Source organism: Schistocerca cancellata, chromosome 3 (assembly GCF_023864275.1).
Source record: "Schistocerca cancellata isolate TAMUIC-IGC-003103 chromosome 3, iqSchCanc2.1, whole genome shotgun sequence".
NCBI lineage: Eukaryota > Metazoa > Arthropoda > Insecta > Orthoptera > Acrididae > Schistocerca > Schistocerca cancellata.
This window is the reverse complement of record NC_064628.1, coordinates 66,131,826-66,156,767: the sequence shown is the minus strand read 5'-3', so window position 1 is coordinate 66,156,767 and position 24,942 is coordinate 66,131,826. Positions and strand designations below refer to the sequence as shown.

Genomic DNA, 24,942 nt, shown 5'->3' with positions numbered 1-24,942 from the left:
CCCCTCCCTCCCACATTGCTCTCCCCCCCTCGTACCCCTCCCTCCCACATTGCTCTCCCCCCTCTTACCCCTCCCTCCCACATTGCTCTCCCCCCTCTTACCCCTCCCTCCCACATTGCTCACTCCCGTCATACCCCATCCTCCCACATTGCTCACCCCCTTTCGTACCCCTCCTTCCCGCATTGCTCACCCCCCCTTGTACCCCTCCTTCTCGCATTGCTCCCTGCCCTCGTACCCCTCCCTCCCGCATTGCTCAACCGCCTCGTTTCTGTTCCGCCGACGTTGCTCTCAGCCCGCGTACCCCTTCGGCCCGCGTTTCTCTCAGCCCGCGTACCCCTCCGGCCCGCGTTGCTCTCAGCCCGCGTACCCCTCCGGCCCGCGTTACTCTCAGCCCGCGTACCCCTCCGGCCCGCGTTACTCTCAGCCCGCGTACCCCTCCGGCCCGCGTTGCTCTCAGCCCGCGTTCCCTCCGGCCCACGTTGCTCTCAACCCGCGTACCCCTCCGGCCCACGTTGCTCTCAACCCGCGTACCCCTCCGGCCCACTTTGCTCTCAGCCCACTTACCCCTCCGGCCCACTTTACTCTCAGCCTGCGTACCCCTCCGGCCCTCTGCTCTCAGCCCGCGTACCCCTCCGGCCCTCTGCTCTCAGCCCGCGTACCCCTCCGGCCCTCTGCTCTCAGCCCGCGTACCCCTCAGGCCCTCTGCTCTCAGCCCGCGTTCCCTCCGGCCCACGTTGCTCTCAACCCGCGTACCCCTCCGGCCCACTTTGCTCTCAGCCCGCGTACCCGTCCTGCCCACTGTGCTCCCCGCCCTCGTACCCATCCGGCCCACTTTGCTTCCCACCCTCGTACTCATCCAGCCCACTTTGCTCTCTGCCTCGCTCCCGTCTGACCCTCTTCGCTCCCCAATCATTCTCTTACTCGCTCTCTTCTCTCTCCCTCGTTCCCATCCCCTCTTTCGCTGCTTTGGCCGCCCCTCTATCGCTGCTTTGGCCTCCCCTCTTTCACCTCTTTGTCCTCCCCTATTTCGCCTCTTTGTCCTCCCCTCTTTCGCCTCTTTGCCCTCCCATTGTTCCCCTCCAGCACTATTTGCCCTCCCATCGTTGCCCTCCTGCCCCTTTTTCCCTTCTCTCATTCCCCTGCTGCCCTCTTTGCACTTCCCTCGTTCCCCTCCTGCGCTCTTTGCCCTTCCTTCATTCCCCTCCTGCCCTCTTTGACCTTCCTCTGTTTCCCATCTGGCCATCTTTGCCGTCCCCCTCGTTTCCCGCCTCCACACCTCACCTGCCTCCACACCTCGCTCTCCTATTACCTGTTCCCATTGTCCACCCAATCCCATGGTCCCATTGTTCCCACAGTCTACATGTTCCCAAAGTCCCCTCGGTCCCCGCATTCCCCTAATCCTAAGTTACACTAGTCCCCTGATTCCCATAGTTCGCCTTGACCCTCCGATCTGCTAGTCCCCTCGATCGCCTAGTCCTATCTTTCAGTTCATCTCGATCCACTAGTCCTCTCGTTCTGTTCCCCTCGTTCCACTACACCCCTCCTTCCCCTACACCCCTCGTCCCTTTACTCCCCTCATCCTGCTACTATCATTCTCCTACTTGCGTTCCACTACTCCCATCGTACCCCTACTCCCATCGTTCCTCTACTCCCATCATTCCCCTAATCGCTGTGTTCCACTACTCCCTGCGTTCCCCTACTCCCTCCGTTCCCCTACTCCCTCCATTCCCCTACTCCCTTTCTTACTTTACTCCTCTCATTCCCCTACTCCCATCATTCCCCTACCCCCTTCATTCCCCTACTCCCATCAATCCCCTACCTCTTTCATTCCCCTACTCCCATCATACCCCTACTCCCTTCATTCCTCAACTTGCGCCATTCCCCTGCTCCTCTTGCCCCATGCTCCCTTCATTCCCCTGCTCCTCTTGCCCCATGCTCCCTTCATTCCCCTGCTCCTCTTGCCCCATGCTCCCTTCATTCCCCTGCTCCTCTTGCCCCATGCTCCCTTCATTCCCCTGCTCCTGTTGCCCTATGCTTCCTTCATTCCCCTGCTCCTCTTGCCCCATGCTTCCTTCATTCCCCTGCTCCTCTTGCCCCATGCTTCCTTCATTCCCCTGCTCCTCTTGCCCCATGCTTCCTTCATTCCCCTGCTCCTCTTGCCCCATGCTTCCTTCATTCCCCTGCTCCTCTTGCCCCATGCTCCCTTCATTCCCCTGCTCCTCTTGTCCACATGCTCCCTTCATTCCCCTGCTCCTCTTGTCACCCTGCTCCTCTTGTCCCTCTGCTCCTCTTGTCCCCCTGTCCCTCTAGTTCCCCTACTCCCATCGTTCCCCAACTCCTCTAGTTCCCCTACTCCCATCGTTCCCCTACTCGTCCAGTTCCCCTACTCCCATCGTTCCCCTACTCCTCTAGTTCCCCTACTCCTATAGTTCCCCTACTCCTCTAGTTCCCCTACTCCTCTAGTTCCCCTACTCCTCTAGTTCCCCTACTCCTCTAGTTCCCCTACCCCTCTAGTTCCCCTACTCCACTCCTTCACATACTCCACTCCTTCCATTACTCGACTCCTTCCCTTTCTCCCATTGTTCCCCTAATCCACTCATTCCCCTACGCCCCTCGTTCCCTACTACTCTTGTTCCCCTATGCCCCTCACCCCCTACTCCAGTTGTATCCTTATGACACTCATTTCCCTTGTCCTATCATTAACCTATTCCCCTCATTACCCTAGATCCTTTACCACCTACTCCTCTCATTAACCTATCCTCAGTTCCCCTAGTCCACTGTTTATGTAGCTAGCATTTCCCCTAATCCCCTCGTAATCCTTCACCCCTCGTTGCCCTATTACCCTCATTCCCCTATTCCACGCATCCTCCTTGTCCCCTCGTCCCCTCGTCCTCCTTGTCCCCTCGTCCTCCTTGTCCCCTCGTCCTCCTTGACCCCTCGTCCTCCTTGACCCCTCGTCCTCCTTGTCCCCTCGTCCTCGTTGTCCCCTCGTCCTCGTTGTCCCCTCGTCCTCCTTGTCCCCTCGTCCTCCTTGTCCCCTCGTCCTCCTTGTCCCCTCGTCCTCCTTGTCCCCTCGTCCTCCTTGTCCCCTCGTCCTCCTTGTCCCCTCGTCCTCCTTGTCCCCTCGTCCTCCTTGTCCCCTCGGCCTCCTTGTCCCCTCGGCCTCCTTGTCCCCTCGGCCTCCTTGTCCCCTCGGCCTCCTTGTCCCCTCGGCCTCCTTGTCCCCTCGGCCTCCTTGTCCCCTCGGCCTCCTTGTCCCCTCGGCCTCCTTGTCCCCTCGCCCTACTTGTCCCCTCGCCCTACTTGTCCCCTCGCCCTACTTGTCCCCTCGCCCTCCTTGTCCCCTCGCCCTCCTTGTCCCCTCGCCCTCCTTGTCCCCTCGGCCTCCTTGTCCCCTCGGCCTCCTTGTCCCCTCGGCCTCCTTGTCCCCTCGCCCTCCTTGTCCCCTCGCCCTCCTTGTCCCCTCGCCCTCCTTGTCCCCTCGCCCTCCTTGTCCCCTCGCCCTCCTTGTCCCCTCGGCCTCCTTGTACCCTCGGCCTCCTTGTCCCCTCGCCCTCCTTGTCCCATTGTCCTGCTTGTCCCCTTGCCCTCGTTCCCCTCGTGCCCTGTTCCTCTAGACCCCTCGTTTACTTCGTCCTGTCATCCTTCTAGTCCCCCCCATTCACGTAAGCCTCTCTTGCCCTAGTACCCTCATCTCGCTAGTCCCCCATTCACCTAAGCCTCTCTTGCCCTAGTACCCTCATCTCGCTAGTCTCCTTGTCCCCTAGTGCCCTCGTCCCCTAGTCCTTCCGTACCCCCCGTCCTGCTGTACCCCCAGTCCTCCCTGTCACCTCAGTATCCCCATTCCCCCAGTCCCCCCGATCTCCCCATCCCCCCATTCCCCCCGTCCCCCCCGTCACCCGTCTCCCCGTCCCCAGTCTCCCCGTCCCCATTCTCCCCGTCTCCCATCTACCTGTCCCCCATCTACTGTTTCCCCGCCACTCCAATCTCCCCATTCCTCCAATCTCCCCGTCCCTCCAATCTCCCCGTCTTCCAGTCCCTCCAATCTCCCCGTCTCCCAGTCCCTCCAGTCTCCCCGTCCCCCCAACCTCCCTGCCCCCCCCCCAATCTCCCCGTCCCCCCAATCTCCCCGACCCCTCCAATCTCCCCGTCCCCCCTAGGTCCGCTGTCCCCCAGTCTCCCCTTTCGCCTATTTTTCACGTTCATCTCCTCATTTAATTCCTCCCCTGCACTCATACCAATCCTTCTCTCGTACACCTCCACCCATAATAACCATCCACTCGTTGTACCCCTTTGTCATAACCCTTCACTCGTACCCGTCATACCCCTTCATTTCTTGTATCCCCCCATCATTTCTCTCCTTTCTTCATACTCCTCCATCCATACTACCTTCATACCCCTTCTCCACTCATACCCCTCCTCCACTCGTACCCCTCCTCCGCTCATACCCCTCCTCCGCTCGTACCCCTCCTCCGCTCGTACCCCTCCTCCACTCGTACCCCTCCTCCACTCGTACCCCTCCTCCGCTCGTACCCCTCCTCCACTTGTACCCCTCCTTCCTCTGTACGCGTCCATCTGTCATTCCCCTCCTTCCTCTGTACCCGTCCATCTGTCATTCCCCTCCTTCCTCTGTACCCGTCCATCTGTCATTCCCCTCCTTCCTCTGTACCCGTCCATCTGTCATTCCCCTCCTTCCTCTGTACCCGTCCATCTGTCATTCCCCTCCTTCCTCTGTACCCGTCCATCTGTCATTACCCTCCTTACCTAGTACCCCACCATCTGTCCTCCTCTTCAACTAGTACCCCTCCATCTGTCCTCCTCCTTGACTAGTACCATTCCATCTGTTGTTCTCCTCCGTACCTAGTACCCCTCCATCTATTGTAGCCCACCCTCCCTCATACCTCTCCAGCCCTTGTTCTCCCTTTTTTCGCGACCCATTGTTGCAGCCTGCACTCCTCCCCATACTGCCCTCTTTCCCTTCTTTGCCCTTCTTCTCGTCATGCCCACATTCCTTCCTACCTTAATCCCATCATGTTCCCATTTTCCCCTCATTTCCTACCTGCCTGGATCCCTTCCTGCCCCTGTTTCACACCCGCCTTGTTCCTGTCCTGCCACAGTTCACATCATGCCACGGTTCCTGTCCTGCCACGGTTCCCATCATGCCACGGTTACTGCCCTGCTACGGTTCCCATCATGCCACGGTTACCGCCCTGCCACGGTTACCGTCCTGCCACGGTTACCGCCCTGCCACGGTTACCGCCCTGCCACGGTTACCGCCCTGCCACGGTTACCGCCCTGCCACGGTTACCGCCCTGCCACGGCCACCGCCCTGCCAGGGCCATCTCTCCCCGCCTATTTTTCCACCTGCCGTCACTCCTTCCTGCCCCCGTTCCCGATCTGCCGCCCATGCCCTAGCTGCCACTGTTGACCAACTCCACCATTCTCATCCTGCCCTTGTTCCTGTCCTGCCCCACTACATTGCTGCCCCTCGTTCCCATCCTGGCCCCAATCCCACCCTGTCCCCATTGCTGCCGTGGCCAGTTCCCGTCCTGCCCCTGTTACTCCCTCCTCCTCCTTGTTTCCATGTTACTCCCTCATCCCCCTCTTACTCCCTCATCCCCCTCGTCGCCCCTGTTATTCCCTCCTCCCCCTCGTTGCCCCTGTTACTCCCTCTTCCCCCCTCTTCCCCCTCGTTGCCCCTGTTACTCCCTCTTCCCCCTCGTTGCCCCTGTTACTCCCTCTTCCCCCTCGTGGCCCCTGTTACTCCTTCTTCCCCCTCGTGGCCCCTGTTACTCCCTCCTCCCCCTCATTGCCCCTATTCATCCGTCCATCCTGGTTTAACCTCCTACGTTCAATCCTCCTCCACCTTGGTGTCTCTCCCCCTAATTGCTCCTGCCCCTCTCATTCCCCTCCTGCCCCTCTCATTCCCCTCCTGCCCCTCTTGTTCCTCTCCTGCCCCTCTCGTTCCCCTCCTGCCCCTCTCGTTCCCTCCTGCCCCTCTCATTCCCCTCCTGCCCCTCTCGTTCCCCTGCTGGCCCCTCTCGTTCCCGTGCTGGCCCCTCTCGTTCCCCTGCTGGCCCCTCTCGTTCCCGTGCTGGCCCCTCTCGTTCCCGTGCTGGCCCCTCTCGTTCCCCTGCTGGCCCCTCTCGTTCTCCTGCTGCCCCCACTCGTTCCCCTGCTGCCCCCACTCATTCCCCTCCTGCCCCTCTTGCACCCTGTGGAGACCTCATCACCTTCATTTCTCCTCTGTTCCTTAACGTTTTCCCTGATTACCTGTTACTCACTGAGCCAGTGTGCTTTTTGTGGATCATATCAGTATTGAGTTATTTAGTTTGCAGTGTATGTTGTCTTTTCTTTCAGTAGCATTTTTGCATATGTTTCGGTGGTAGTTCAAACAGGTCTGCAATCTGACATTCCAGAAAGATCTAATACCTCATTTATATATTTCTTTGAAACTACATTAATCGACTGTTTCACCATTTCTGGATATGCTGAAGCTAATACATTGCTTCACTTTTCCATTATCTTTCATGCTATTTTTTTTTCTTTTAGTTTTCTTTTTTGGAAGTCTAGTTGTGTTTACTGATGACTAGCAAAAATTAGAATATTATATACCCACTCTAAGGAATAACATTATTGATTTGTCAACAGATTAATATATTAAAGTAGCATTTTAGACTTTTTGAGTCCTATTAAAGTATGCTATTCGACTTCTGTTTCCACTCTCGGCTAGCCTGCTTAAAACCATGCAGAAATGTAGCAAACATACCTGGGTGCCTTTTGAGCATATCTCTGGTTGTATCATATCAATTTCAGTGTCAATGTCCCACACTAGAAATGGATGTAATACATCTATCTGATCATCGTCTGTAGTCTGATTAAAATTACTTGGTAGTTGACACTTCATATTTTGTGTTTCATTTCACAAGATGGGATTCATTGTCGCATACAGTTACTATGTTTAGAGAGGGTAGTTTACATTAGATAAGCCTCACATGATATTACATGAAGCCAAATTTTTGAAGGTTGTAGTTAAATGTTGCAACTGGGTCACCAGTGTCATAAATACAACATTTCTTACAACGATTGACATAACATATTGCCCTGACTTATGGAAAGTTGTAGACTCAGCTGTCATTGATTGCAGTGAAGTGTTTTTTTTTATTTTTCTAAATCTCGCCAAAAGTCCTCGATTGTACTTTAATTCAGTTATAACTGTTTAAATGTAATTTTTTATTTCTAATACCTTGACACCCCATTTTTATAATCACACTGACTTTTTTATTTACTCTTATTTTTGTTCAAATCATTCTTTTTTTTTTCATTGAGAATCTGCTTGCATCACCTGTAATCTACAGTCAAGTTGGTAATGCAGCATCCTGTGTAATCAATTTGAGGATAGTTTAAGGTAGTCAGTGACAACAAGAAATTGCAGTTCACTTTTACCACTGAAACTGCTATGGTAGATGGCTATGCGAACAAATATATTATGAATTTTTTCTATTTTGAGTTTGCTCATAGAGCTTACCCTTAAAAGCCATGAACAAAGTGATCTTGATTTTAGTCATGCCCAGTTTGTTGATAGGCATTTTCTAGGACACATCACAAGATTGTGGTTACATTAGAGCATGAATGTAAATTTGAGGCTACAAAACAAATCACCTGCATGCTTCACTCATTGGTAATTTAAAAAAAACTGTCGACTGAGTATCTCCCATTTCTGTCATACCTCGTGGTGGTTGCTGTGAGCGTTGGTTGAGATTCTATATTAACAACATACATCAAGTGACCTGCCATGCTCGTATGTCACCTATAATGAGGTGGTAGTTGGCAGTGGATTTAGAAATACTAGCAGCAAGTGACAGATATCAAATCTCAAGTAATTTTAATCAGACTATAAGTGATATTTTGCAGCAAAAGCAAACATATTACAATTCGAAGTGTACCTCACAATTGGTCAGAAGAATTTATCATAAACAGTACCTCTTCTTTGAATATGCCCTTTAATCACTTATGTCATTTTATACTTAGTTATCACTCTCATTTGTTTTCATTTAAAATATCCACTTACAAGTGACAATATTGTGAAAAGGATAGATTGCTACCTTATAGAAGAGCTGTCGAGTCACAGACAGGCTCAGTAAAGGCCTACTATACATCTAAGCTGTGGGCCAAAAGTAGGTCACAGTTGTTCTAGTTGCGCTTCTGTCTCTGTGTGTGTGTGTGTGTGTGTGTGTGTGTGTGTGTTCTCTCCTTTAGAAAAAGGGCTTTTAGTCAAAAGATTTAGAGTATAGCAGTCTTTTTGTGCCTATCTGCAACTCATCATCTCAAAAAATTCCTATATGTGATAAATCAGATTTCTTGCCAGACCATACCTCCAAAGAAGTCTTTCCATGAATAATTTTCTCAGATGGTCTATTAATTATCTGAGCCGCTTTTGTTGTTACCTCTGTCCAGAGTAGCTTACATAGAGCTTCTAATAACATACACTTCGCTTTTTCTACTAGTGTTCTTTTCATGTGGTCTACAAGTTCATTCTTCTGAGGAAACTATGGAGTTGTCGTCCATTGGTGAATACTATTTCTGTTCAAAAAATTTTCAAAATGTTTGTTGCAGTACTCTTTACCATTGTCTCAGCAAATGATCTTTGTTTTCTTTTCTAGTTTTTTTCCTATTCTGTTTTTGTAAGTCTTGAAAGCTCCCAAAACAGAAAGTTTTCTTTTAGGAAAGACACACACACACACACAACCACACACACACACACACACACACACACACACTTGTGGGATGATCATCCATGAAAGTAATGAAGTATACGTACCTCCTGGTGATACTGTTTTCATATGACCATGAACCAGCAACACTGAATGGCAGTCTGGCTTTCTTTGCTTCAAGGCACGTTGTGCATGGAATAAGTTCCTTACTACCAGCAGTAGGAAAACTTACATATTGGGTACAATTTGCTATTTTATGTACATTACTAAAATTCGCATGTCCCATGTGCCGATGCCTGAGGGCAACGGAATTTAAATTATGTGGACAAGTTAAATTAACATTGATTTCCCTTAGTGTGTTCAAAAAATGAAAATAATTTATCATTGCCATTGAACACACAAATGATCCCTCCCTGTAGTATATATGGCAGTCATTGTGCCTAAAATGCACATATCATCTATGTTTCATTGTAGCACTAACTGACGAAGGATTAGCAGCAACTTTCAATAATATACTACAGCTGTTATCTGAATTCTTGTTTTCCTCACAATTCAGTATCAAATTAACATTTCCAATATTATCCAGGAAGCAGGATCTTGCTGGCAGCGGTTACAGTAGGTGTTGGTAGGCTTCGTACTTCATACACCAGTCACATCAATTACTCATGTGCATTAAGGCCCTTGAATCCGCATAACCATATGTCCGGCTTCATTGAATGTGTAGAAGATGTAAAAGCTGCGATGGAAGTTTTATTGTCTCCTGATATACTTGTCTGTTTCTTTGTTACATGGCACTGTCTAGCGGTGATGTATATGTTCAAATGTGGCACCTTAGGCCCTTATTGCCTTTTGCTGTGTTTCGCTTGTGCACTTGTTTTCCTTGAACATCCTTTTTTCCTGTGAAGTATGCGATATTCTCCTGGCCTGTCACTTCTTGTTTTCTTCTTATTTTCTTGTAAAAACTTCGTTTTTTAAGATCTGCACTGATTTTTATTCCTGAGCTTTCAGTCCTCATTATCATCAGTTTTATGTTGCAGGCAAACCTGTCAGCATTATGATATTGCAGTGCTTGTGTTATTCTGATGATGATGCACTGCAGTGACCACAGCTGTTACTAAACACATCAAATGACTTCGCAGGTGCGAATAATAACTGCCATCAGCTGTAGACATATGGTAGATGACATATGGAAGTTTGGGTCTGCCTGTGAGTGCACGGGTAGTCAAATGGTAAGGCAACTGCTTGTGATAAGTGGGAAATCGGGGTTCAAGTCCCGGTCTGGCACGAATTTTCATTTGTAGTCATCCCATTCAACAGCTGTTGGTAGTCATTATTTTCAATTGTGAATTAATTTGATCTGTCAGCATTAGTTTTTTGAGCACCGTCAACACTTTTCAAAGTATTGGTAATAAGATCCCTGAGTTACACCATTCGTCTGGTTAACGCGTTGCCTGTCGCTATGCTGACAGAATCGAAGTGGACCCTCCTGCAACCTTTCTCAAATGATTTTCAGAAACTAATCGGTGAAAAAAATTGATTCTCATGTTACTTACACACCTTCCTTGTATGTCAGCTACACGGTGAAGTTTGCATCACCCTCCACCCTGGGCCCATGCCGCCCGCACATTTTTGCGGAATCTCTTCTGCTTCCTATCTCTCTCTGCCATGTACAATCTCTCCTACTGGTTATCCCTCTCTCCCTGTCAGGCCATCTCTCCATCTTGGCCCCCCCACTCTCCCTCCCTGGCCACACTGTCCTCTCCCTGGCCACCCTGCCCTCTCCCTCCCTGGCCACCCTGCCCTCTCCCTCCCTGGCCACCCTGCCCTCTCCCTCCCTGGCCACCCTGCCCTCTCCCTCCCTGGCCACCCTGCCCTCTCCCTCCCTGGCCACCCTGCCCTCTCCCTCCCTGGCCACCCTGCCCTCTCCCTCCCTGGCCACCCTGCCCTCTCCCTCCCTGGCCACACTGCCCTCTCCCTCCCCGACCACACTGCCCTCTCCCTCCCCGACCACACTGCCCTCTCACTCCCCGACCACACTGCCCTCTTCCTGGCCACCCTCCCTCCTGCTGCCATATCATCTTAACTCAGCCCTCTCTCCCTGACAATCCACCTTAAAGCAGCCCTCTCTCCGTTGCCGACCCATCTTAAATCAGCACTCTCTCCCTTGCCAACCCATCTTAAATCAGCACTCTCTCCCTTGCCAACCCACCTTGACTCAGCTGCCACTCCCCCTGCCACCCCACTGTAACTCATGTGCTTCTCCCTCTGCCACCCCATCTTAATAACACAGCTGCTTCTCACCCTGTCACCCCACCTTAACACAGCTGCCTTTCCCCCCGTTGTCGCTCTCCCCCCGTCGCCACTCTCCTCTCCCCCCGCCGCCACTCTCCTCTCCCCCCGTCGCCACTCTCCTCTCCCCCCGTCGCCACTCTCCTCTCCCCCCGTCGCCACTCTCCTCTCCCCCCGTCGCCACTCTCCTCTCCCCCCGTCGCCACTCTCCTCTCCCCCCGTCGCCACTCTCCTCTCCCTCCGTCGCCACTCTCCTCTCCCCCCGTCACCACTATCCTCTCCCCCCGTTGCCACTCCCCCCGTCGCCACTCCCCCCCGTCGCCACTCCCCCCCCGTCGCCACTCCCCCCCCGTCGCCACTCCCCCCCCGTCGCCACTCCCCCCCCCCCGTCGCCACTCTCCCCCCCGTCGCCACTCCCACCCCCGTCGCCACTCCCACCCCCGTCGCCACTCCCCCCCCCGTCGCCACTCCCACCCCCGTCGCCACTCCCCCCTGTCGCCACTCTCCCCCCCGTCGCCACTCTCCCCCCCCCGTCGCCACTCCCCCCCCGTCGCCACTCCCCCTGCCCCCCGTCGCCACTCCCCCCCCCCCGTCGCCACTCCCCCCCCCGTCGCCACTCTCCCCGCCGTTGCCACTCTCCCCCCCCGTCGCCACTCTCCCCCCCCCGTCGCCACTCTCCCCCCCGTCGCCACTCACCCCCCCCGTCGCCACTCTCCCCCCCTTTCCTACTGCTCCCCTCCACCATTCCCCCTTACCCCTAATGCTTCTCACCCCCTACTCTTCTATTTACCCTTCTCTCAGCCAATCCCTAGTTGTCACTCCCTTTCTCGCTCCCACTCCCTTTCACATTCCCACTTTTTCTCCCTACCTCCCTTTTTCACATCCTCTCTCTATGCACCTATCTCCATTTCTCCCTCCCTCTTCCTTTCACCATCCCTTTTTGTTTCACCTTCACTCTACTTTTCTCCCTCCTCCCTTTCTCTCTCTCTCTCTCTCTCTCTCTCTCTCTCTCTCTCTCTCTCTCTTCCTCTCCCTCTCCCTCTCTCACCCTCTCCCTCTCCCCCTCCCTCTCTCATCCCTCTCCCTCTCCCCCTCTCCTTTTCCATCCCTCTCTTTCCTTCTCTCCAGTTTCCCTGTCAGTATTTCTCTCTCTCTCTCTCTCTCCACCTCCAGTCTCCCCCCTCACCCTTTCGCCCCAGTCCCCACTCTCTTTCTCTTTCCAGTCCCCTATCTCTCTCCAGTCCCCCCTCTCTTTCTCTCCCCAGTCCCCCCCTCTCTTTCTCTCCACAGTCCCCCGTCAGTCTCTCCTTTTCTCTCTCCCCAGTCCCCCCTCTGTCTCTCCTTTTCTCTCTCCCCAGTCCCCCTCTGTCTCTCCTTTTCTCTCTCCCCAGTCCCCCTCTGTCTCCTTTTCTCTCCGTCTCTCCTTTACTCTCTCCCCAGTCCCCCTCTCTGTGTCTCCTTTTCTGTCTCCCCAGTCCCCATCTCTGTCTCTCCTTTTCTCTCTCCCCAGTCCCGCTCTCTGTTTCTCCTTTTCTCCCTCCCCAGTCCCGCTCTCTGTTTCTCCTTTTCTCCCTCCCCAGCCACCCCTCTCTCTCTGTCTCTCTCTCTCTCTCTCTCTCTCTCTCTCTCTCTCTCTCCCTCCCCCAGCCACCCCTCTCGCTCTCTGGTCTCTCTCTCTCCCTCTCTCTCTCTCTCTCTGTCTCTCTCTCTCTCTCTCTCTCTCTCTCTCTCTCTCTCTCTCTCTCTGTCTGTCTCTCTGTCTCTCTCTCTCTCTCTCTCTGTCTCTCTCTTTCCCCCCCATTCCCACCCCCCCCTCTCTCTCTCTGTCTCTCTCTCTCTCTCTCTCTCTCTCTCTCACACACCCAGTCCCCCTCTCTGTCACTCTTTTCCCCTAGTCCCTGCGCTCATTCCCCTCCCACTCTCTCTCCCTTCCGCGCTCATACCCCTCCCTCTCCCTCGCGCGCTCAAACCCCTCCATCTCCCTCACCCTTCCGCGCTCATACCCCTCCGTCTCACCTCGCCCTTCTACGCTCATACCCCTCCGTCTCACCTCGCCCTTCTACGTTCATACCCCTCCGTCTCACCTCGCCCTTCTACGCTCATACCCCTCCGTCTCACCTTGCCCTTCTACGCTCATACCCCTCCGTCTCACCTCGCCCTTCCGCGCTCATACCCCTCCGTCTCACCTCGCCCTTCCGCGCTCATACCCCTCCGTCTCACCTCGCCCTTCCGCGCTCATACCCCTCCGTCTCACCTCGCCCTTCCGCGCTCATACCCCTCCGTCTCACCTCGCCTTTCCGCGCTCATACCCCTCCGTCTCACCTCGCCCTTCCGCGCTCATACCCCTCTGTCTCACCTCGCCCTTCCACGCTCATACCACTCCGCCTCACCTCGCCCTTCCACGCTCATACCCCTCCCTCTCCCCTCCCCCTTCCACGCTCATATCCCTCCCTCTCCCCTCCCCCTTCCACGCTCATACCCCTCCCTCTCCCCTCCCCCTTCCACGCTCATACCCCTCCCTCTCCCCTCACCCTTCCACGCTCATACCCCTCCCTCTCCCCTCACACTTCCACGCTCATACCCCTTCCTCTCCCCTCACACTTCCACGCTCAAAACCCTCCCTCTCCCCTCACCCTTCACCGCTCATACCCCTCCCTCACCCCTCACCCTTCCCTGCTCATACCCCTCCCTCTCCCCTCACCCTTCCACGCTCATACCCCTCCCTCTCTCCCCACCCTTCCACGCTCATACCCCTCCCTCTCCCTTCGCCCTTCCATACTCATACCCCTGCCTCTCCCCCCGCCCTTCCATACTCATACCCCTGCCTCTCCCCCCGCCCTTCCGCACTCATACCCCTCCCTCTCCCCCCACCCTTCCACACTCATACCCCTCCCTCTCCCCCACCCTTCCACACTCATACCCCTTCCTCTCCCCCCGCCCTTCCACGCTCAACCCCTCCCTTTCCCCCGCCCTGCCACGCTCATACCCCTCCCTCTCCCCCACCCTTCCACGCTCATACCCCTCCCTTTCCCCCACCCTTCCACGCTCATACCCCTCCCTCTCCCCCAACCTTCCACGCTCATACCCCTCCCTCTCCCCCCGCCCTTCCACGCTCATACCCCTCCTTCTCTATCTCCCCTTCCACAGTCTTGACTCTCCCTCTCCCTGCGCCCTTCCACAGTCATGGCATCTCCTTCTTCCCCTGCCCTTCCAATCTCATACCTCTCCCTCCTCCCCTTGTCTTTCGACACCATTACCTCTGCCTTTCCCCCCTCCTAGATCATTTCCCTCCTTCCCTCTCCCATTCCTACATCTCCCTCCGTTCTCCCCCTCTCAATCCTTCAACACCCTCTGCCATACCTCTCCTATACACTTTCCTCTCTCTCTCCCTAGCCTCACCTTTTCCCCTCCCTCTCCCCTCTCTACCCCCACTCTTTCCCCTCCCTCTACTCTCTCTACCCCCACCCTTCCCCCTCTCTCTCTACCCCCACCATTTCCCCTCTCTCTCTACCCCCACCATTTCCCCTCTCTCTCCTTCTCCCCCTCCCCCTCTCCTTTTCCATCCCTCTCTTTCCTTCTCTCCAGTCTCCCTGTCAGTATCACTCTCTCTCTCTCTCTCTCTCTCCCCCTCCAGTCCCCCCCTCTCTCTACCCCCACCATTTCCCCTCTCTCTCTACCCCCACTATTTCCCCCTCTCTCTCTACCCCCACTATTTCCCCTCTCTCTCTTCTCTTTGTCCTCCACATTTAAACCTCCCTATCCTCTGTCCCCCACCGTCTCCCCTCGCTCTTATCTCCTATCACCTCTCCACTGTCTCCTTTCCCCATACTTTCTCCTAACTTCTCCTTTCCCCTTACCTCCCCCCTTTCCCCGCAATGTTCCCCCTGTCCACTTACTCCCTCCCGTTCCCCCACCCATCTCCATTTCCATCTACCTACTCCCATTCACCCAACCTTCTTCCTTTTGCCCTATCTCCTCCCTTTCCCCATACCCTCTCTATTTTGCCCTGCCCTCTCCTTTTCACTAGACCCTTCCCTTCCCCCTACCCTCCCGCTCCCTGCTACCTTCACCCAGCGCAGTTCCTTTCCCCTACTCGGTCCCTTTCCCCTACGTGGTCCCTTTCCCAATCATCCTCCCTTTCCCCATCCTCCTCCCTTTCCCCATCCTCCTCCCTTTCCCCATCCTCCTCCCTTTCCCCATCCTCCTCCCTTTCCCCATCCTCTTCTCTTTCCCCCTCCTCTTCTCTTTCCCCCTCCTCCTCTCTTTCCCCATCCTTGTCTCTTTCCCCATCCTCCTCTCTTTCCGCATCCTCCTCTCTTTCCCCATCCTCCTCTCTTTCCCCATCCTCCTCTCTTTCCCCGTCGTCCTATCTTTCCCCATCCTCCTCTCTTTCCCCATCCTCCTCCCTTTCCGCTCCACCTCCCTTCCCCTCCTCTCTTTCCCCATCATCCTCCCTTTCCCCTCCTCCTCCTCCCTTTCCCCTCCTCCTCCCTTCCCCTCCTTCTCCCTTTCCCCTCCTTCTCCCTTTCCCCTCCTTCTCCCTTTCCCCTCATCTTCTACTCTACCTTAACTGCCCCTTTCCCGTCATCTTCGACTCACCCTTAACTCCCCCGTTTCCCCTCATTTTCCACTTCCCCTTAACTCCCCCCTTTCCCCTCATCTTCCACTCCCCCTTAACTCCCCCCTTTCCCCTCATCTTCCACTCCCCCTTAACTCACCTTTTCCCCCTCCTCTTCACCTTCCTCTTAACTCTCCCTTTCCCATCATCTTCCCATTAACTCTCCCTTTCCCAACCTCTTCCCCTTAACTCCTCCCTTTCCCACCATCTTCCCCTTAACTCCTCCCTTTCCCATCATCTTCCCCTTAACTCCTCCCTTTCCCATCATCTTCCCCTTAACTCCTCCCTTTCCCATCCTCTTCCCCTTGACTCCTCCCTTTCCCATCCTCTTCCCCTCCCTCTTAACTCCTCCCTTTCCCATCCTCTACCCCTCCCTCTTAACTCCTCCCTTTCCCATCCTCTTCCCCTCCCTCTTACCTCCTCCCTTTCCCATCCTCTTCCCCTCCCTCTTACCTCCTCCCTTTCCCATCCTCTTCCCCTACCTCTTAACTCGCCCCTTTCCGATCGACTTTCCCTCCCTCGTAACTCCTCCCTTTCCCATCCTCTTCCCCTACCTCTTAACTCGCCCCTTTCCGATCGACTTCCCCTCCCTCGTAACACCTCCCTTTCCCATCCTCTTCCCCTCCCTCTTAACTCCTCCCTTTCTCATCCTCTTCCCCTCCCCCTTAACTCCTCCCTTTCTCATCCTCTTCCCCTCCCCCTTAACTCCTCCCATTCCCGTCCTCTTCCACTCCCCCTTGACTCCTCCCATTCCCTTCCTCTTCCCCTCCCCTTTAACGCCTCCCTTTCCCATCCTCTTCCCCTTAACTCCTCCCTTTTCCATCCTCTTCTCCTTAACTCCTTCCTTTCCCATCCTCTTCCCCTCCCTCTTAACTCCTCCCTTTCCCATCCTCTTCCCCTTCCTCCTTTCCTCCTCCCTTCCCCCGTTCTTAGTCCCTTCTTCCTCCCTTCCCCCGTTATTCCTCCCTTTCCCCGTTATTCCTCCCTTCTTCCTCCCTTCCTCCTCGCTTCCCCCGTTCTTTCTCCCTTCCTCCTCGCTTCCCCTGTCCTTCCTCCCTTCCTCCTCGCTTCCCCTGTTCTTCCTCCCTTCTTCCTCTTTTCCTCCTCGCTTCCCCCATTCTTCTTCCCTTCTTCCTCCTTTCCTACTCCCTTCCCCTTTTCTTCCTCCCTTCTTCCTCCTTTCCTACTTCCTCCCTTCTTCCTATCCCCCTCCTTTGCTACTCCCTTCCTCTTTTCCTGCTCCCTTCCTCCTTTCCTGCTCCCTTCCTCCTTTCCTGCTCCCTTCCTCCTTTCCTGCTCCCTTCCTCCTCCCTACCTCCTTTCCTGCTCCCTTCCTCCTCCCTACCTCCTTTCCTGCTCCCTTCCTCCTCCCTACCTCCTTTCCTGCTCCCTTCCTCCTCCCTACCTCCTTTCCTGCTCCCTTCCTCCTCCCTACCTCCTTTCCTGCTCCCTTCCTCCTCCCTACCTCCTTTCCTGCTCCCTTCCTCCTCCTTACCTCCTTTCCTGCTCCCTTCCGACTCCCTACCTCCTTTCCTACTCTCTTCCTCCTCCCTACCTCCTTTCCTGCTCCCTTCCTCCTCCCTACCTCCTTTTCTGCTCCCTTCCTCCTCCCTACCTCCTTTCCTGCTCCCTTCCTCCTCCCTACCTCCTTTCCTGCTCCCTTCCTCCTCCCTACCTCCTTTCCTGCTCCCTTCCTCCTCCCTACCTCCTTTCCTGCTCCCTTCCTCCTCCCTTCCTCCTTTCCTGCTCCCTTCCTCCTTTCCTGCTCCCTTCCTCCTCCCTTCCTCCTTTCCTCCTCCCTTCCCCCTTTCCTCCTTTCTTCCCCCTTTCCTTATCCCTTCCCCCTTTCCTCATCCCTTCCCCCTTTCCTCATCCCTTCCCCCTTTCCTCATCCCTTCCCCCTTGACTCCTCCTCTTCCACCATACTCCGTCCACCCTCACCCTATTCCCCCTTCTCTTCCCCTGTCATTTCTCCTTCATCCATTCTTCGCCTTCCATGACATTTATTTCCTTTACCTGTACTATATCCTTCCTCATCTCTTTTCCCAACTGCCCTTTTTCCCCCTCCCCCTACCCCATAACCCTTCCATACCATTTCTCCTTTCACCTATTTGCCCTCTTAACCAATTTCCCCAATCTCTCTATCCCAGTCTCTGTCTTTATCCTCTTGTCATTTGCTACCTCTATCCATCACTTCTCTGACTTGCGTCCCCTTTACCTTCACATTCCATATCTAATTTTCCTTCTGGTTTTCACTCCCACTTGCCTTTTTCTTGTTTCCATTTCCATTTACCCTTTCACTTCCCCACCTTTTTCTCCTCAGTTTTCCTACTCTTCCTCTATTCCCTTCTTCTTTTAACACCATTCCTCTTATCCTTCTCTCTATTTTAGCTCCATCCGCCTTCCCCTCTACCTGTTCTCAATCGCCTTTCCCTTCGCCTCCCCCCTCTCTCTCTTTCTCCCTCTCTCTCTCTCTCTCTCTCTCTCTCTCTCTCTCTCTCTCTCTGCCTCTCTCTCTCTGCCTCTCTCCCTCGCTCCCTCTCTCTCTCTCTCTCTCTCTCTCTCTCTCCTCTCCCCTCCCTTTTCCCTTCTCTTTTCCCATCCTCCGCGAGTTATCCCTTCTTTCTCGCCCTGCTTTCCCCTTCCCTTCACCCAACTCATTTCACTTTTCCTTCCCTTTCCAAATTCCTTAACTACTTCTCCCTTGCTACAAATTCCTTCCTCCTTACTGCATTTCTCCCTTGCCCCTATTCCTTCACCATTTTTCCCATTTCCCTCGTTTCATTAATTTCTCTTTTCCCTATTTCCCACGTTTCATTAACTTCTCTTTTCCCCATTTTTTCCTCTCCCCATGTCTCTTTGCATTTCACTGATGCTCCCCTATCCCACTTTCCTACACCACTCCCTCTCATGTCTCCTTCTCTCCAAGGGCCCTTCTTTCCTCCCACATCCCCCTCTGCCCTCCCACATCCCACTCTGCCCTCCCACATCCCATTCTGCTCTACCGAGCGAGATGGTGCAGTGGTTAGCACACTGGACTTGCATTCGGGAGGACAACAGTTCAATCCTGTGTCCAGCTATCCTGATTCAGGTTTTCCGTGATTTCCCTAAATCACTTCAGGCAAACGACGGAATGGTTCCTTTGAAAGGACAAGGCCAACTTCCTTCCCCATCCTTCCCTAATCCGATGAGACTCATCACATCGCAGTTTGATTCCTTCCCCTAATCAACCCAACCCGCCCACTCTGCTCTCCAGCATTTCCCCTCTTCCCTCCCACACCCCCCTCTGCCCACCCACATCGCCCCTGCCATTATTCATTCCCCCTCTGCCCCCCACCTGCCTCTGCCCTTCTACTTTCCCCTCTGCCCCCCACCTTCCCCTGCCCTTCTAATTTCCCCTCTGCCCTCCCACGTCCACCCTGCACTTCTACATTCCCCTCTGCTCCCCCATGTCCACCCTACACTTCTACATTTCCTTCTGCCATCCCATGTCCCCCCTACACTTCTGCATTTCCTTCTGCCATCCCACGTCCCCCCTGCCCTTCCACATTCCCCCCTGCCCACTCATATCCCTCTGCCCTTCCATGTCCCCCTGCCCTTACCCTCTGCCCCCCACATCGCCCCTGCCATTATCCATTCCCCTCTGGCCCCCCACATCCCCCCTGCCATTCCCCTGTGGCCCCCCACATCCCCCCTGCCATTCCCCTCTGGCCCCCCACATCCCCCCTGCCATTCCCCTCTGGCCCCCACATCCCACCTGCTATTCCCATTCCCCTTACCTCTTCTCCCATTTCGCCCCTGCCCTCCCACATCCCCCACGCCCTCCCACATCCCCCCACGCCCTCCCACATCCCCCCGCCCTCCCACATCCCCTTTGCCCTTCCCTTTTCCCCTATGCCCTCCCACATCCCCCCCTGCCCTTTCCCTTTCCCCTCTACCCTCCCACATCACCCCTGCCCTTCCCCTTTCCATTCTGCTCTCCCACATCTCCTTCCCCTTCTCCCCCTTGCCCTCCCACATCCCTCCCACCCTTCCCCTCACTCCCCCTCATCCCTCCCGCCCTTCCCCTTTCCCCTCACTCCCCCTCATCCCTCCCGCCCTTCCCCTTTCCCCTCAATCCCCCTCATCCCTCCCGCCCTTCCCCTTTCCCCTCACTCCCCCTCGTCCCTCCCGCCCTTCCCCTTTCGCCTCACTCCCTTCATGTCCACCCCGCCATTCCTCTTTCCCCTTTGCCCCCACTTTCCCCCCTGCCTTTCCCCATCTGCCCCCATGTACCACTGCCTTTCCCTGCTGCCCAACTCAACCCATGCCTTTCCCTTCTGCCCAACGCAACCCGTTGCCTTTCCGCCCTGCTCAACACAAACCATTGCCTTTCCACCCTGCCCAACTCAATCCACTGCCTTTCCTCTCTGCCCCCTCCAAGACCTACTGCCTTTTCCCTCCGCCCCCCCTCAACACTTACTGCCTTTTCCCTCTGCCCCCTTCAAGACACACTCCCTTTCCCCTCTGCCGCCCCCCAAAGACCCACTGCCTTTCCCCTCTGCCCCCCAAGACCCACTGCCTTTCCACTCTGCCCCCCCAAGACCCAATGCATTTCCCCTCTGCCACCCCAAGACCCACTGCCTTTCTTTCTCTGCCTCTTACCCATGTCCCCCCTGCCTTTCCCCTCCGTCCCCCAAAGTCCCCCCTGCCTTTCCTCTCCGTCCCCCAAAGTCCTCCCTGCCTTTCAACTCTGCCCTCTCATGCCCCACCTGCACTTTCCCTTTCACCTCTCCCCACCCATGTCCCACCTGCTGTTCCCCCTCTGCAATTCCCCTCTGACCTCCCACATCCCCCTCTACCATTCCCCTCTGACCTCCCACACCCCCCTCTACCGTTCCCATCTGACCTCCCACATCCCCCTCTACCATTCCCATCTGACCTCCTGACCTCCCACATCCCCCTCTACCATTCCCATTTGACCTCCTGACCTCCCACATCCCACTCTGCCATTACCACGTGACCTCACACGTCCCCCCTCTGCCCTCACACGTCCCCCTCTTCCCTCACACGTCCCCCTCTGCCCTCCCTCACACGTCCCCCTCTGCCCTCCCTCACACGTCCCACTCTGCCCTCCCTCACACGTCCCCCTCTGCCCTCACACGTCCCCCTCTGCCCTCACACGTCCCCCTCTGCCCTCACACGTCCCCCTCTGCCCTCACACGTCCCCCTCTGCCCTCACACGTCCCCCTCTGCCCTCACACGTCCCCCCTCTGCCTTCACACATCCCCCTGCCGTCTCCCTGTGACCCCACACGTCCCCCTGACGTCCCCCTCTGCCCTCACACGTCCTCCTCTGCCGACACAGGTCCCCCTCTGCCACCCCATCAGACCTCCCAAACCCCCTTTGCTGTTCCCCTCTAACCTCCCACACCCCCTTTGCTGTTCCCCTCTAACCTCCCACAGCCCTGGACTCGCATATTGAGGACAACGGTTCAACCCCGCATCCAGCCATCCTGATATGGGTTTTCCGTGATTTCCCTAAATCGCTCCAGGCAAATGACAAGATGGTTCCTTTGAAAGGGCACGGCCGACTTCCTTCCCCATCCTTCCCTAATCCGATGAGACTGATGACCTCGCTGTCTGGTCTCCTTCCCCAAACAACCCAACCCAACCCTCCCACACACCCTTTGCTGTTCCCCTCTAACCTCCCCACCCCCTCTGCCATTCCCTGTGACCTCTCCCATCCCCTCTGACGTTCCACTATGACATCCCACGTCCGCTCTTACTTTCTCCCGTTACCTCCCACATCTCCTCTGACATTCCCCCGTTACCTCCCACATCCTTCCGCTGTTCCCCATGACCTACTATGTCCTTTCGCCATTCAATCCTGTGACCACCCACACACACCCTCTGCCGTTTCCCTGTGACTTCCCACACCCACCCTCTGCCGTTTCCCTGTGACTTCCCACACCCACCCTCTGCCATTTCCCTGTGACTTCCCACACCCATCTTCTGTCATTCCCCTGTGACTTCCCACACCCACCCTATGCTGCTCCCCTGTGACTTCCCACACCCACCCTATGCTGCTCCCCTGTGACTTCCCACACCCACCCTATGCTGCTCCCCTGTGACTTCCCACACCCACCCTCTGCCGTTCCACTGTGACTTCCCACACCCACCCTCTGTTGTTCCCCTGTGACTTCCCACACCCACCCTCTGTTGTTCCCCTGTGACTTCCCACACCCACCCTCTGTTGTTCCCCTGTGACTTCCCACACCCACCCTCTGTCATTGCCCTGTGACTTCCCACACTCACCTTCTGTCATTCCCCTGTGACTTCCCACACCCATCTTCTGTCATTCCCCTGTGACTTCCCACACCCACCCTATGCTGCTCCCCTGTGACTTCCCACACCCACCCTATGCTGCTCCCCTGTGACTTCCCACACCCACACTCTGCCATTCCCCTGTGACTTCCCACACCCACACTCTGCCATTCCCCTGCCCTCCCAGCTCCCACCCCCACTCCTTCTGCCCTCCCAGGTCCAACCCCAGCTCCTCCTCTGCCCTCCCAGCTCCCACCCCAACTCCCTCTCTGCCCTCCCAGCTCCCACCCCAACTCCCTCTCTGCCCTCCCAGCTCCCACCCCAACTACCCCTCTGCCCTCCCAGCTCCCACCTCAACTACCCCTCTGCCCTTCCAGCTCCCACCCCGACTCCAACTCTACCCTCCCACCGGCCACACCGACTCCCCCTGTGACCTCCCACCGGCCACCCCGACTCCCCTTCTGCCCTCCCACCGGCCACCCCAACTCCCCCTCTGCCATCCTACTGGCCAACGCCATCCTCTCTCTGCCCTCCCACCTCCCCCCAACCAACTTCACCCCCTCTCTGCCCTCCCACCTCGCCCAACTTCCTTTTATGTCCACCTGCCTCCCCCAAACTCCGGTTTTTGCGCACCCACCTCCCCTGAACTCCCTCCCTGCCCTCCCACTTCTCCCCAACCACTGCAACCCACTCCTTGCGCTCCCACCTCCCCCCAACTTCCTCTCTGCGTTCCCAACTCCCCCAACTTCCTCTCTGCACTCCCACCTCCCCCAAATTCCTCTCTGCGCTCCCACCTCCCCCAACTTCCCCTTTGCCCTTCCAACTCTCCCTCTGCCCACCATCCTCCCCCCACTACACCTCTGCCCTCCATCCATCCCCAACTCCCCCTCTGCCCACCAAACTCCCCCTCTGCCCTCCATCCTCCCCAAACTCCCCCTCTGCCCTCCATCCTCCCCAAACTCCCCCTCTCTGCCCTCCATCCTCCCCCAGCCCCCCCCTCTGCCCTCCATCCTCCCCCAGCTCCCCCTCCGCCCTCCCACTCTCCAACTACCCCAAGGCCCCCCACCTCCCCAACTACCTCACTGCTCTCCCACCTCCGCCCTCCCACCTCCTCAGCCCTCCTACATCTTCCACTTCTCTCCCACAGCCCCCACTGACCTCCAACCTCTCCCTCTGCCCTACCATGTCGACCCCTTCCCACCCACGTTCCCCTCTACCCTCCTACGGCCCCATTTTTACTCCCACATCCCCCTGTTCCTCACACATTCTCCTCTGCCCTCCCACGACCACCACTCTTCTCTCCCACATCTCCCTTCGCACACCTCCGCACTCCAATCCATTCTTTTATAATTCCCTCCCCCCACAATCTCCCTGTTTTTCCACGTATCAGCACTTCGTTTGCAGTCCATTCCGCAACTTGTTCACCCATCAGTTCACCTAAAGTGCCTCCTTGCATACTACATGGCCCTACCTTACCTGTCCCGAACCCTTTCTCCATCGTCTCGGTCCCTTTCTCCTCTCCTCAGTTTCTCCCCCCTTGGCCCTTTCTCCCACCCCTTGGCCCTTTCTCCCAACCCCTTTGCCCTTTCTCCCACCCCTTTGCCTTTCTCCCACCCCTTGGCCCTTTCTCCCACCCCTTGGGCCCTTTTCTCCCGCCCCTCGGTGCTTTTCTCCCGCCCCTCGGTGCTTTTCTCCCGCCCCTCGGTGCTTTTCTCACGCCCCCTCGGTGCTTTTCTCCCGCCCCTCGGTGCTTTTCTCCCGCCCCTCGGTGCTTTTCTCCCGCCCCTCGGTGCTTTTCTCCCGCCCCTCGGTGCTTTTCTCCCGCCCCTCGGTGCTTTTCTCCCGCCCCTCGGTGCTTTTCTCCCGCCCCTCAGTGCTTTTTCTCCCGCCCCTCAGTGCTTTTCTCCCGCCCCTCGGTGCTTTTCTCCCGCCCCTCGGTGCTTTTCTCCCGCCCCTCGGTGCTTTCTCTCCCGCCCCCTCGGTGCTTTTCTCCCGCCCCTCGGCCCCTCTCCCCCCCCGCCTCGGCCCCTCTCCCCCCCCGCCTCGGCCCCTCTCCCACCGTCTCGTCCCCTCTTGCCCGCCCCTCGGCCCCCCTCCCCCCCGCCTCGGCCACTCTCCCACCGTCTCGGCCCCTCTTGCCCGCCCCTCGGCCCCCCCTCCCCCCCGCCTCGGCCACTCTCCTCGGCCCCTCTCACCCCCCTCCTCGGCCCCTCTCACCCCCCTCCTCGGCCCCTCTCACCACCATCCTCGGCCCCTCTCCCACCATCCTCGGCCCCTCTCCCACCATCCTCGGACCCCTCTCCCACCATCCTCGGCCCCTCTCCCACCATCCTCGGCCCCTCTCCCACCATCCTCGGCCCCTTTCCCCCCCTCTTTGGCCCCTTTCCCCCCCCTCTTTGGCCCCCTTTCCCCCCTCTTCGGCCCCTTTCCCCCCTCTTCTGCCTCTTTCCCCTCCACCTCTGCCCCCTTCCCCCCCCGCCTCTGCCCCTTCCCCCCCCCCCCACGGCCCCTTCCCCGCTCTTCGCCCCCTTTACCCCCTGCCTGTGCCCCTTCCCCCATCTTCGGCCCATTCAGCCCCTTTCCCCCTGCCTCGGCCCCTTTCCCCCTGCCTCGGCCCCTTTCCCCCTGCCTCGGCCCTTTCCCCCTGCCTCGGCCCCTTTCCCCCTGCCTCGGCCCCTTTCCCCCTGCCTCGGCCCCTTTCCCCCCTGCCTCGGCCCCTTTCCCCCTGCCTCGGCCCCTTTCCCCCTGCCTCGGCCCCTTTCCCCCTGCCTCGGCCCCTTTCCCCCCTGCCTCGGCCCCTTTCCCCCCTGCCTCGGCTCCTTTCTCCTGACCCCTCTCGGCCTCTTTCTCCTGACCCCTCTTGGCCCCTCCTCCTCCTCCCTCTTGGCCCATTCCTCCTGCCCCCCCTGCCTGTTTCCCCCGTCGCACCCCCTCAACAGGACTTCATGACCCCTCCTCACAGCCCCTTGTCCACCATCACAGTCACTTTCTTCTCTATCGTGGCCCCTATCCTCAC

The 24,942-nt window shown here is 56.6% G+C and overlaps 1 protein-coding gene across 1 annotated transcript in view; it reads left to right on the top strand.

Moving 5' to 3' along the window:
- Positions 1-12,444: 12,444 nt before the first annotated feature.
- Positions 12,445-24,942, top strand: part of LOC126176098 (uncharacterized) — a gene marked incomplete at both ends in the record, with an annotated part of 14,142 nt that continues 1,644 nt past the window's right edge. The window contains one exon of the mRNA XM_049923235.1: positions 12,445-12,492. Within this exon, the coding sequence (XP_049779192.1) occupies positions 12,445-12,492 (48 nt within the window). The remainder of the gene's footprint in view (positions 12,493-24,942) is intronic.